Here is a 13,164-nt window from a genome sequence, read left to right as displayed (position 1 = left end):
AGTTGCTGGGAATTATAGGCATGTACTACCATGCCTGCTGATAATAATAAATCTGGATACAGTATGGATACTTGGATTTTTAACAGCTCGTCAGGTAGGTAGGCCTTAAAGTAGCCAAAGTTGAGGGAAAAAAAGTTAAAGTTGCACCCAACTGCCCTAGGGTGCCTGACCAGTATGAACAATTACCATCCATTTCTGCAGCTTAGGGGTTGGCAATGATTGCCCTAAGGCAGGGGTGTTCTCATCCATGGAATGAGTAGGGAAGTATCCCCACTGTATTTTAAAGAATTTGTGAAAGACTGATGTTCACTCATTGAAAAAATGGTAAGCCATTTGAAAAAATGCTTAAGCCATCTGGGCTTGGGCTTATTCTTTGGGGGTAAGTTTTTTGGTTATTAATTCAATCTCTACTCTTGGGACTACTCAGATTTTCTATTTATTCTTGAGTTAGTTTTGGCAGTTGTTCATTTTTTCTAAGAATTTGTTGACATAGGGTTGTTCATGGTATTTCCTTTTGATTCTCTAAGGTTTAAGGTAATGCCCCCTCTTCCATTGCTAATTTTAGAAAGTCAAATCTTGTTTTTCCGTAGTTTAGCTAAAAGTTTGTCCATTTTGTCGGTTTTGTTCAGTGAACTACATTGTGGATTTTTCTTTTCTGTTTTCCACTAATTTCTGGTTTGATCTTTATTATTGTGCTCGCTTTCATTTAGTTTGCTCTCTTTTTATAGTTTCTTAAGGTGGAAAGTTAGGGAACTGATTTGAGATTTTTTTCTTTGCTTTTATTAATAAACTGTCAGGCATCTTGGCTCTGTTTAATTTCTGGAAATGACAGGCAAAACCAAAACTAAAACCTTATTTAAAATTTTTGCATTTCTTTACCATCAGTGAAGCCTTTTCATAATTATTGCCCACTTGTTTTCCCATTACTTTTTTAGAAGTCCTTAACTAAGCTGGTTGGTAAAACCCACCACAGAACAACTTCACACATTCGTTTAAAAATTTATCCTTTAATAGTAACTCCAAACTTTCGTTTGGTGTCCATCTATATTCGTCGTTTAAGCTACATCCCCAGCGGTAAAAAAAAAAAAAAAAAAAAAAAAAAAAAAAAAAAAAAAAAAAGGCACGGTCTTCCTAAAATTATCCAGGCAGACCTCGAATTTCCCATCACCGTCTTGGACTCCGGAGTAGCTGGAATTACAGGCGGGCGCCAGAGAGCCCGATTAGGTTTTTGTTGTTGTTGTTTTTATTGTTGTCGTTTAATTCCAAGCCTCAACTATTCTGAGAAGGTGAGGTCTGATCTGACTCCTGACGATCAGTTGAAGTTGGCTGGTAGGCGAGGTAAAAGGGCGTCGTAGCTGGAGAACACCGCGCATCGCAAAAAGAAAAACAAGCATATTACGCAAGTCCCCGCTCTCCCTTGTACAATCTTTTGCCACCTCTACTTGCCACTAGCTACTGGTCTCCTTCCGCCCGGCGCGTCTGTCTGACGTCACGGACTCACGAGTCATTCGATTCAGGCCGCGCAATCTCTGTGGCAGGCAACCTGGCGCGCAGATGCGAATCGTCTCGCGGCGCCGGAAGTTAGGGGCACGTGACCGGGTGACAGCGCTCTCTTGGCTGCGGGGCTCGCTTTAGGTGCTGCGGCACGGGATGGCGGAGGCGCCTCCTGTCTCAGGTACTGTCCTGGCCCGCGCGGGACTGGGCCCTTCTCAGGGAAAGGCAGTTTGGTCAATAACCAAGTCCTAGGGCTTCGGCAATTTATATCGCGAGAGTGGCTCATGCTAGAGTTGGGAATAGTGGCTTGGAAGGGCCAAGCCACGCGCGTCGCGCATACGGAGACCTCCAGCATCTTCAACTGGGTGGTGAAGCCCGGCATCTGGGTTTCCGAGGAAAACGGGCTTGTTCCGGCGCCCAGTGAATCGATGTGGGTGTCCCGCCCTCCCACTGGGCCCATATCGGCCTTCCTAGGGTACATCTCACTCACCTCCGATCGGAGGGCGTCGGTCGAGTCGCCGCCAGTGGCTGGCGGGCTCTCGGTTCCATCGTGTGTGCGCGCTGTGCTTGGGGTGTATGCATACCTCTTGGAGTGGCGGCGCGCGCGCCAGCCGAACACCAGTGGTGATCGAGTCTCAGTTTCCTCATCTGTCTGAGCACATAAGTTGAAAACTGTAAAAGCTGTTGCTCTGTACTGTTTCTGTTAGCTCACTTCCACTCATGGAATAGACCGCCTTATTTGACTGTTAGTATAACGTCCATTTTCATTTCTTTCGGTGTGTACGGTAGATCCGTGGTTTCCAAACTTTGTGAACAGGGACCAATTTTTTTTTTTTTTTTATCACAAGCTCATTTCACTTAAAGAATGCGAAAGTGAACCTAACATTTCAAGAAGCAATGGTTTACTATCAGTAATATACTCTTTTCTTCCGTCTTTCTTCCTGTGTGTGTGTTTTTAAACCCGGGGCCTCACACATGGTAGACAAGCACTCCACCACTGAGCTACACGCCCAACCCATTTTTAAAATTTTGAGACTTTGCTAAGTTACCCAGACCGGAATCAAATTTTCTATCTTCCTACCTCAGCCTCCCAAGTAGCTAGAATTACAGGTGTAGCACCTGGCTTCTGTTTCACTTTTAAAAGTAGTCATCACTACCCACTATATTGATTTAATAGGGGTTTTGTTTATTTTGGTTTGTTGTTGTTTTGACAGATGTGTGCTGCTGGGCCTGACTTCTACATGATTTGGTTTTGTGATTTCATGACCCACTATTTCTGAAAAAAAGGGGCAACAATTTACAGCATTTGTTGGTTAGAATCTTAGTTCTGCCACAGACCAGCAGTTGGGGCACCAATAAGACCAAATATGTACTTGTGTATTAGATGGCAGGTAAACATTTATTACTGTGGGTCTCAGTTTTAAAAATCGGAAAAAGTAGTCCTGACTTGCTTGGTTATTAAGTAATCTTGAGGAGAGGAAATTTTTTTTTTTTTTTTTTTTTTTTTTTTTTGTACCAGAGATTGAACCCAGGGGTGCTTAACCACTGAGTCACATCCCCAGTCCTTTTAATTTTTTATTTAGAGACAGGGTCTCCCTAAGTTGGTGAGGCTGGCTTTGAACTCATGATCCTCCTGCCTCAGCCTCCCAAGCTACTGGGTCTACAGGCATGCATCTCTGCCCAGCAAAAATCTTTTTGTGTATGTAGTACTAGAGATTGAACCCAGGGGTGCTCTACCACTGAGCTACATTTACAGCCCTTTTTATTTTTTTGTTGAGACAGGATTTGCTAAGTTGCTAAGGCTAGCCTCAAACTTGTGATCCTCCTGCCACAGCCTTCCAAATAACTGGGATTGCAGTCATGCTTTCCATGCCCAGCTGGGGTGTGGAAAACTTTTTAGGCTGATATTTTGTTATTTTCCCCAAGTAGTCCTTCAGCAGACCCTCTAAACTGGATCTATTGATCTTCCCATCCTTGGACTCACTTCTCATTTATTTCTGTATCCTTCAATGTTTGAAGCAAAAAGGGTAGAGACTCTCTGGTTTGGGTCCCAGGTTACCACCTCTACCCCATAATGCATTTACTAAGACCTCACCATTCCCTTTTGTGTTTCTTTGATTTTTACTTTTGTGCTATTCCATTTTCTTATTTTAGCATCATCTCTAGCACACACCCTTCCTCCCCATTTAAGGTCCTTAAATGGTAGCTTAATTCAGGAGGAATCTTTTTTTCATGGGTAGACTCAACAAGTCACCTTTGTCTCTGGACTTTATAATCTGCCAGTTGGCTTTGCCCTGGCTTTGCTCTGATCACCTGTTGAATGTCTACCATGTTGCTGTGTTATCTTGGATCTTGAATACCACTTACTTGTATTATAGCGGGTCTTGATGAGGAGACATCCCAGTTATTGAATAACTTCTGCTTACTTAAAATAGTGAAAGGATTCTCTCTTATCTTTTCCATGGTCCAGTTTCCTGATTCATGTGTTTCTTTTCCTTCCTCATGTCTCTTTAGTGTCTTTTCGAGGACTTTGCCTTATGCTTCATATGTAGTGGAACATAAGCTGTGTATGAATAGGTGCTGTCCTGTCTGAATTGATTCATTACTACTCAAAAGACTATTCTGGACAACTTGACTGTCCTTATTTCTGCCCCTCTCTCCAGACTTGCTTCTTGAAGCAGGACAACTGCACAATACCTCTTGGTCCAGTTTTTACCCACACTTATTTTTAAGTTATACCTTATGTCTCCAGAACATCTCTACCACCTTCTGAATTTATCTAATCCTCTTGCCATTTTGTGAAGACCTCCACTTCACCCTTAGAATTCTGCCTATGTGGAAGTGTTCAGTTTCTAGGATTAAGTGAGAGGTTACCTTATGGCCTTTATGAAATCATTTATTTCTTCACTATGTTTCTGTGGTCTCTGGTGCCACACTTCCTTATCTGGAATCCTGAGTCTGCATTGGAATACCTCTGTGTCTTTAGGCATGTTACTCTCTATGCTTTAGTTTTCTCATCAAGAATGTATTAAGATTTTCTGAGTTAACACATGTAAAGAACTTAGAATAGTGCCCAGCACATATTAAGTACCTAACAAGTGTTAGGCCCTATATTTACTCCTGAAACCCATAGGCTCTGCACTGTATCCATCCATCTGCACTTGACTATATGTGTTTCAGGTATTCTGTAGTCCTAACAGCAAGAATAAAGACCATTTTAACTACTTTATATATGTCATTAACTTGCTTTACTCTTTTTTTCTTTTTTTTTAAATTGGTACATCATAGTTGTACACAATGTTGATATTTGTTGTTACATATTTACACTTGCACACAATATAACAATATAATTTGACCAACATTACTCCATAGTACTTCCCTCCTCCCTCCCCTCTTCCTACCCCTTGCTTTACTCTTTATAGGAACTCTTTTTGTTGTAGGAATTGTTTCCATCTGCATTACATGTTAAAAAAACTTAAAGCACAGTAAGTGATAGGGACTTAAATCTATATCTTTCAGACTCTGTTGACTCATAGCATATTCTATATGTTATATAAGGTTCTGGCTTTGTTCCCAACTGGTTTTGTGTTGTTAGACTAATCATTTCTTATTTGGGCTTTAGTGACTGAGTTGACTATACTAAAATCATTCTAGTGCCAGGTGTGGTGGCATATACCTGTAATCCCAGCTCCTCAGGAGACTGAAACAGGAGGATTACAAATTCAAGGCCAGCCTCTGTACTTATACCCTGTCTCAAAATAAAAGTTAAAAAAGGGCTTAAGATGTAACTCAGTGCTAAACCACACCCGGGTCAGTCTCTAGTACCAAAAAGGAAGAAAAGAAAAATCATTTTAGAAGAGCAAAGTGAGTGGGTTTAAGGGAAGTATGATCAATTTTCAGACTGGGATTCTCAAGCATATAATGGATGTTCTTATGGAAAACCCAGAATATTATTCCTGGGAAAAGAGATGGAAACTAATATGCTCACTATGCTAATGTTATCTATGTGAAATCTTATTTAAATTTCAAAATAATCCTTTTAAAAGTCCTATCATCCCTTATTATAGATGTGGAAAATGAGGCTAGTGGTGTTCAAGTGATATCCCTAACCTCATAACATAAATTGAGGGTGTTTAAACCCATTCAGCTGACTTCAAAGTTTGTTTACTTGATATTGCACAATGCTACTTTAGAGTTTTGAAAGACTCTGGTGACTGATAGCTCATCGCTGAACTGTTAACTGACCTTTAAAATTTTGATAAAATAAATGCATGTGTACATAATGCCTGATGATCCAGATGAACATTTTCACTCAGCAACTCTTAGCTGTCAGTGGTTCTGTGGCCAGTGGATATGGGATGATTGATCCTCTACAAGCACTTTGAACCCATCACCTTCACAGGTCTAAGAGTTTGTTTTGTATAATGTCTTTAGAAAAATGATTTTTAGATATGGCTTAGAGTCTTATAGGCTTCATGGGTAACACATTAATTTCCTTACTGGCGTGTCTATTCCTTACGTCCTAGGTACTTTTAAATTTAATACAGAAGCTGCTGAATTCATTCCTCAGGAAAGAAAAAATTCTGTTCTAAATTGCGGCACTCAGAGAAGATCAGACTCTAATAAGATTGGCAGAAGAAATTACAGTTCATCACCTCCCTGTCACATTTCCAGGCAGATTCCTTATGATGACATCTCTGTTGTTCATCAGCACAGTTATCCTTCAGGAAGTAAACCTAAGAGTCAACAGACTTTTTTCCAGTCTTCTGCTTCTAATAAATCACTCAAGAACCATAGTCTTCAGAATCAGCCTTGGCAAAAATTAAGGCATGAAAAGCATCATATCAGAGTCAAGAAAGTACAAGGGCTCACTGATCAGAGCTCAGATACAACTAGCTTAGAAAGTGTGTCCAAGTTAGAGAGTGGGACAAACCCCAGTGAGCATAGCCCTTCTGAGAGTGAGAAGGAAGTTGTTGGTGCAGATCCCAGGGGAGCAAAACCCAAAAAATCAGCACAGTTTGTATACAGTTATGGTAGAGGATCAAAAGTCAAGGGGAAACTAAAGTGTGAATGGGGTAACAAAATGACTCCAAAACCTGAGGATGCCGGACCTGAAAATAACAAATCTGTGGGGGTTTTCCACCCTGACTCTTCGGATGCATCCTGTAGAAAAGGAGTACTGGATGGATATGGAGCCAGACGAAATGAGCAAAGAAGATACCCACAGAAAAGGCCTCCCTGGGAAGTGGAAGGAGCCAGGCCCCGACCAGGCCGGAATCCACCAAAACAGGAGGGCCAACGACATACAAATTCAGGACCCAGAAACAACATGGCCCCCATTCCAAAGGATAATCTCAATGAAAGACCAACAAAATCAGCCTGTGACAGTGGGAATTTGGCAGTTGTCAACAAGTCTTCCAGAAGGGTTGACCAAGAGAAAAGTGCTATAAGGAGACAAGATCTTCAAGTGATATCTTCTTTCCCCCGAGGAAAACAGAGCCATGTGCTAAAAAATGTGGAAACACATACAGGTAAATCCACCTAGATGTGTGGGAATGTATTTTTAGTACTTTTTAACAAGTAATATATTCACATAATTTAGAAAACAAAGTAGAAAAAGGTACACAGTGAATAGTATCTTAATTCACTATGTGCTTGGGTTTTGCCACTGCCTGTTGCACTTCTTCCCAATTGGTAAGCACTTTCTTGGTTTTATGTATATTACAAACAAATACAAATAAGGACTTTTTCCAAATAAGAAACTGTGCAAGGGTTCTTAAAAATGCAGATATAGGTAGCAAAGATGTCTGGCTATAAGATTTTATCTTATTTTTTTCCTGTAGTTCTGGGGATTGAACCCAGGGCTTGGTGCCTGCTAGGCAAACACTCTACCTTTAAACTACATACCTAGCCCTGAAGATTTTTTTGAGTTGTGAAAGCAGAAGTAAGAGATGGTAACATCCCCACTCTCTGCAGGTTACAGCCTGCATCACCTAATCTGCCTCATCTTGTTTGCGCAGTTGTGACGGTTCCTATCCACTCTCTCTTAATTTCTCTCTTTCATCTCTTGCACCACCATTGGAGCGCATTTTTCCTAAAATATATTGAACTATCTTTTCCCTGCATACTTCCGTTTGCTAGTTCTCATTACCTACAGATTCTGTCTTCTGCCTTACTCAGTTCTGTCTTCTGCTACCTTTTATATTACCCCAGTCCCCACCATTTTAATTCCCTGGATTTTGTGCTGTTGTGTTTTCCATGCTCTTGCATGAAGCTCCTGTCTAGAATTCTACTACTCAACTTACTGGTGATTTATTCATTGATTGATTGATTGATTGTACTGAGGATTGAAACCAGGAATGCTTAACCACTGAGTCACTTCCTCATCCCTTTTTGTTTTTTATTTTTAAGATAGGTCTTGCTAAGTTGCTGAGGCTGACCTCAAACTTGTGATCCTCTTGCCTCTCTGATACACTGGGATTATAGGCATGTGCCATTACTTCCAACCTTACTGGTGAATTCTGTTTTTTTATTTTTATTTTTATTTTATTTATTTATTTATTTGTTTTTTGCTGTGAATGGATCTTTTACTTTATTTATTTATATGTAGTGCTGAATATCGAACCCAGAACTTCACACATGCCAGGCAAGCACTCTACTACTGAGCTACAACTCCAGCCCCACTGGTGAATTCTTATTCATGTTTCCAAAGCTAGTTTAGTTACATGTTCAGGGAACATCTTATCCCTATAGGTAGCATTAATCTTTTTCAGCCCTTATATATACATATCTTATATATACACATACATATATACATGTATTTTTCTGTTTCAGAACTTCTACTGGAAATCATAATTTGTTTATGTGTCAGTGCCTTCCACTAACCTGTAAACCCATTAAAAACAAATATTAGCCAGGCACATTTGTACACATCTGTAATTCCAGTGACTCAGGAGGCTGAAGCAGGAGAATCACAAGTTTGAGGCCAGCCTCTGTAACTTAGTGAGACCCTTTCTCAAAATCAAAAGGAATATGGATGTAGTAGTAAAGCACCCCAGGTTCATTCCCCAGTACTGCCAAAAAAAGAAAAAAATCAAATACTGTATCTTTCTTTTTCTTTTTTCCTATCTTTCTTTTGTAATTCTGTCTAATAGTTTATGGAACATAATAGTTACAAAGCTCTCTAGTTCATTCTTATATTGAACTGAAAACTTTTTTCCTATAAATGCTTTCTGTATTTTGGTTCAAGTTCTGTCCTCTAGAGCAGCATAGCAATCAGTCTTCCTCCTCATGATTTCCCTCCCCCTTGTTTCACATTTGAAGACCTTTCATTTTTCCCTGAGTATACATCTCATCAATGCTAAATAATTTCATCCCACTGATTATTTCTCCTGAGCTTTTACAATTTTGGTCTCCTTTCAGTTTAATGTGAGGTATAGCCTAACCCATGAAGCTGCCACCTGCCCGGAGCCTGTTTTTATGCAGCCTTTATTTCTTCTAGTTGCTTGCTTCACCAGGTAGTCCTTGGGACTCAGCTTGTTTGTGAAGCAAAGCAATGTTATGCCAGAGTTGTTTTTTTTATTGTTTTCGTTGTTTCTTTTTATGATAGTGGAGATTGAACCCAGAGCCTCATACATGCTAAGCAAGTGCTGTACCAGCCCTTTTTTTCATTTTATTTGAGAAAGAATTTTGCTAAGTTCCCCGGACTGGCCTGGAACTTGTGATCCTTCTGCCTTAATCTCCCGAGTAACTGAAATTATAGGTGTGTGCTATTGGAATCAGGGCAATACAGGGGATCAAACCTAGTGCCTTGCACAATCTAGGCAAGTGCTCTAGTCTGAACTATACTCCTAGTCTCTCAGTTGTTTTGAATCTTTAAGACTGGTTAATGAGTTCCATATTGCTTTATAATGAATTTCCATAAACATAGTGGGTTAAAATAACACAAATTTAATATGTGACTGTTTCTGTGAATCAGGAGACTGAGTATAGTTAACTGGGTTCTCTGTTCAGGGTCCCCCAGGCTGAAATTTGGCCAGAGATGTGACCTCATCTAAAGATCAAGGCTCTCTTTCATTCTCTGGTGGTTGGTAGGATTTAGTTTCTTAAGGGTACAAAACTGAAGTACTGTTTTTTCACTGGCTGTTGACCAGGGGTTCACTCTGATCTTCTAGAAGCCAGTCCTACTTTTCTACTATGTGGACTTGTTTATAACATTGTAGTTTGCTTCTTTGAGGCCTGCAGAAAAATATCTGCTATAGTTTCAAATCTCTCTGACTTGTGTCTCTGTTTTTCATTGTCATTTGTTTGTTTTGTTTTGTTTTGTTTTTGGTAGTACTGGGGATTGAACCCGGGTCTCATGTGTTCTATGCAAGTACTGTACCACTGAACTAAATTCTGAGCCCTGTTATTTTGAGTCATGGTCTTGCTGAGTTGCCCAGGCTGGCTTTGAACTTAAATACTCTGAACTTAGCCTCTAGAGTAGCTGGGATTACAAAGAAGCACCACCTCACCCAGCTATCCACTCTTTTATAATTTTTTGGTACCAGAAATTAAACCCACAGGTGCTTAACCACTGAGCTATATCTCCAGTCCTTTTTTATTTTTTATTTTAAGACAGTATCTCATTAAATTGCAGAGGCTGGCTTTGAACTTGTGATCCTCCTGCCTCAGCCTCCCAGGCCCCTGGGATCATGGGCATGTGCCTTCATATCCAGTGCTCTCCGCTTTTTTAAAAGGACTTGCCTGACTAGGTCAAACCTACCCCTTCTCAATGGGAGGCAACTTTACAGGTTGTGTACATCAAGGAGGTGGGAATCTGGGAGTCCATCTTAGACTCCTGCTCAATAAATCCCTCAAGGCTTTACCTCCTCACATTGTTACTTTTAAGAATACTTCATTCTTATTGTTTAAATATAATCATCCCTTGGTATCCACAAGAGATTGGTTCTAGGACTCCTTGCAGATACTGAAATCCATAGATGCTAAAGTCCCTTATATAAAATGATGTAGTATTTTCATATGACCTAAGCATGTTCTCCCATATATTTTAAATCATCTTTACATTACTTATAATCCCAAATACAACATGAATACCATGTACATAATTGTTACACTGTATTGTTTATGGAATAATGACTAGTAAAGAAGGCTGTACATGTTCAGTACAGAGCAGTTTTTTTAAAAGAATTCAGCCTTTTGTTTATTTCACTTATTTGTTTTTATGTGATACTGAGAATTGAATCCAGTGCCTCACCTGTGCTAGGCAAGTGCTCTACCACTGAGCTACAACCCCAGCCCAGTACAAAGCAGTTTTTAAGGAATAAAAAAAAAAAAAAAAAAATTCAGCCTGCGATTGCCTCAATCAGTAGATGTGCATCCCATGAATAAGGAGGGCTGAGTTCCTATATGCCAGTCACTGTACTAGGCACATTAAATACTGAGAATGTTTACATTTTGGTAGGGAAGATAGTCAGAAAGCACGTAAATATTTAATATATCTGATCATGGTAAAGGTTAAAAAGAAATACAAAGCAGGTTAAGAGGACAAAAGTGACCAGGATGCTATTTTAGATAGATTGATATGTTTGATGCATCTTAGGAAAGTGCTTTACCACAGAACTATATCTCCAGCCCTCGAGGAAACATTTGCACCGAGACCGAAATAAAGTACAGAATCCTGGGGCTCTTTGGGGAGGAGAAAATCTAGAATAAGGGAGGGGCATTATGGTCAATAAATGGGGAAATAGGAGAAACAGTCAAAGACTTACTAGGGGCTGGATCACTAGGGACGCTTAGATTTGGATCTGAGTAAGAAGATGTGAAGCTGCTGGAAGGTTTGGGGCAGAAAGATGGTATACTCTTTCTAAAATGATCACTTAGTCTGCTATGTGGAGAAAAGACTAAGAAAAACAACAGGACAGATTAGTGTGCTGTGATAGTAATTCTGATGGGAGTTGATGGAAACTTGGTCCACAAATAATAGTGGTAGAAAGGATTATCTATAAGACTTTGTGGATGTATTTGGAAGGAGGAGCTGATACCTTATGCATACAGATTGGATGATATAAGAGAATGAGAGGAGTGGGGGATGAAGCCAAGGATTTTGTGCCTGAACAATTTAAAAGAATGTAACTGCCATTTACTGAAGATAAAACTTGGGAGAGGATAAGGGACTTATTTTTTTATTTATATTATTTTTTGTGATGCTGGGGATAAAACCCAGAGCATTGGGCATATTGGGCAAGTACAGTACCACTGACCTATATCCCCGGGTCAGATGTTTATTTAAAACTTTTTTTAATTTTGAATAATTATAGATTTATAGGAAAATTTTTAAAATAGGTCAAAGAATTCTCATATGTCCTTCACTAGATTTCCCTAAGGTTAACATCTTATATAACTAAAATACCTTTGTTAAAATCAAAGAAATTAACATTGACAAATAGTATTAATTAGTTAAACTATAGGTTTTATTTGAATATCACAAGTTTTTTCCACTAACATCATTTTTCACTTACAGGATCCAATCCAGGATACCACATTTAATCCACTTAGTTTTCATGCTTTCTTACTCTCCTCCCATCTGTTTAGGTTTATTTGTTAGAAGTCCTTTCTTGTTGTAAGAAGTGTTTTTGCTTTTGTTTAGTCTTTATTCAAGGAAAGTAAAGAATTTGGTTAAATTTGAGTTGCCTGTTAGACTTCTGACTGCAAACATTAAGTAGGGAGTTGGATATGAAAGAATGATGTTCAAGGAAGAGATCTGGACCAGCGATTTAAATGTAGGAATTGTCAGTTTAGACATAATATTTTATGGACTAAAGGTGGTGAGTGTAGTTAGAGAAGAATAGTGTGAGCACTGAGCCTTGTTCTGCAGTGTTTCAAAGGGGGAAGATGGGGTTCCAACAGAAGAGACGGAGAACAATGGAATTAGGAAGTGAATCATGTTCTAAACGCCAAGTGAAAAACAGTTCAATGTGCCAGATGATACTGATAGTCTAGAAAGATGACAACTGCATTTTCAAGGTTATTGGTCTTTGTTAGAGTAGTTTAAATGAAGTGGTGAAGATAAAAACTTAATTGAAATCAAAAGAGAGCATCACCCCAATATAACTAGTTGTCCATGGTTATTTAAGAGTAATTTTTGTTCTTATTCTTTACTGAAAGAACCTAACACTGGTTCTGTTCTCTCACACTGTCTAGATTTCTCATTCAGTGGTAACAAAATTCACTATTTTTAAAATATGTTTCTACCATACTTCTGCTCTTAATTGACCTGTGTCCTCTCAGTTCACTTTCTCCATAGCCTCTAAGAGACTGTTTTCCTTTATCCCACTTACCTTTGTTTCTGGAAGATGGGAAACATGCTCCAATTTCCCCCAATGTTATTTCTATCCATTATTTTTTTTTCTGTATCAAAATCCCTACTCCTTTGAAACCAGTGCTACTTCTCTTTTATCTACATCACCTTCTGTATCTCCTTATCTTTGTCATCTCTGGTTCTCCAAATCTCCCATCCCCAGCTCTTTCTTATTGATGAATCTTGCTCTGTTTCTCTACCCTAGTGGTTCTAAAAGTATAGTCTCAAACCAGCAGCCATCAGCAAGACCCAAGAACTTGTTAAAAAATGCAGGTTCTTAGGCCTCATCCCAGACTTACCAAACAGAAATC

General features: G+C 39.4%; 1 protein-coding gene across 3 annotated transcripts in view; it reads left to right on the top strand.

The window, feature by feature from the left end:
* The first annotated feature begins 1,575 nt into the window (after positions 1-1,575).
* The window catches only part of Nfx1 (nuclear transcription factor, X-box binding 1), a 70,069-nt gene continuing 58,480 nt past the window's right edge, over positions 1,576-13,164 (top strand). For all 3 annotated transcript variants that reach the window (XR_007104978.1, XM_047524842.1, XM_047524843.1), the window contains exons 1-2: positions 1,576-1,675; positions 6,021-7,025. Coding sequence is in view for 2 of the 3 variants with exons in the window: in XM_047524842.1 (XP_047380798.1) it covers positions 1,651-1,675; positions 6,021-7,025 (1,030 nt within the window). In the remaining variant the exon portion in view is untranslated. The remainder of the gene's footprint in view (positions 1,676-6,020; positions 7,026-13,164) is intronic.

Source organism: Sciurus carolinensis, chromosome 14, assembly GCF_902686445.1.
Source record: "Sciurus carolinensis chromosome 14, mSciCar1.2, whole genome shotgun sequence".
In the NCBI taxonomy this organism is placed as follows: Eukaryota; Metazoa; Chordata; class Mammalia; order Rodentia; family Sciuridae; genus Sciurus; species Sciurus carolinensis.
This window is presented reverse-complemented; position numbering and strand designations above follow the sequence as displayed.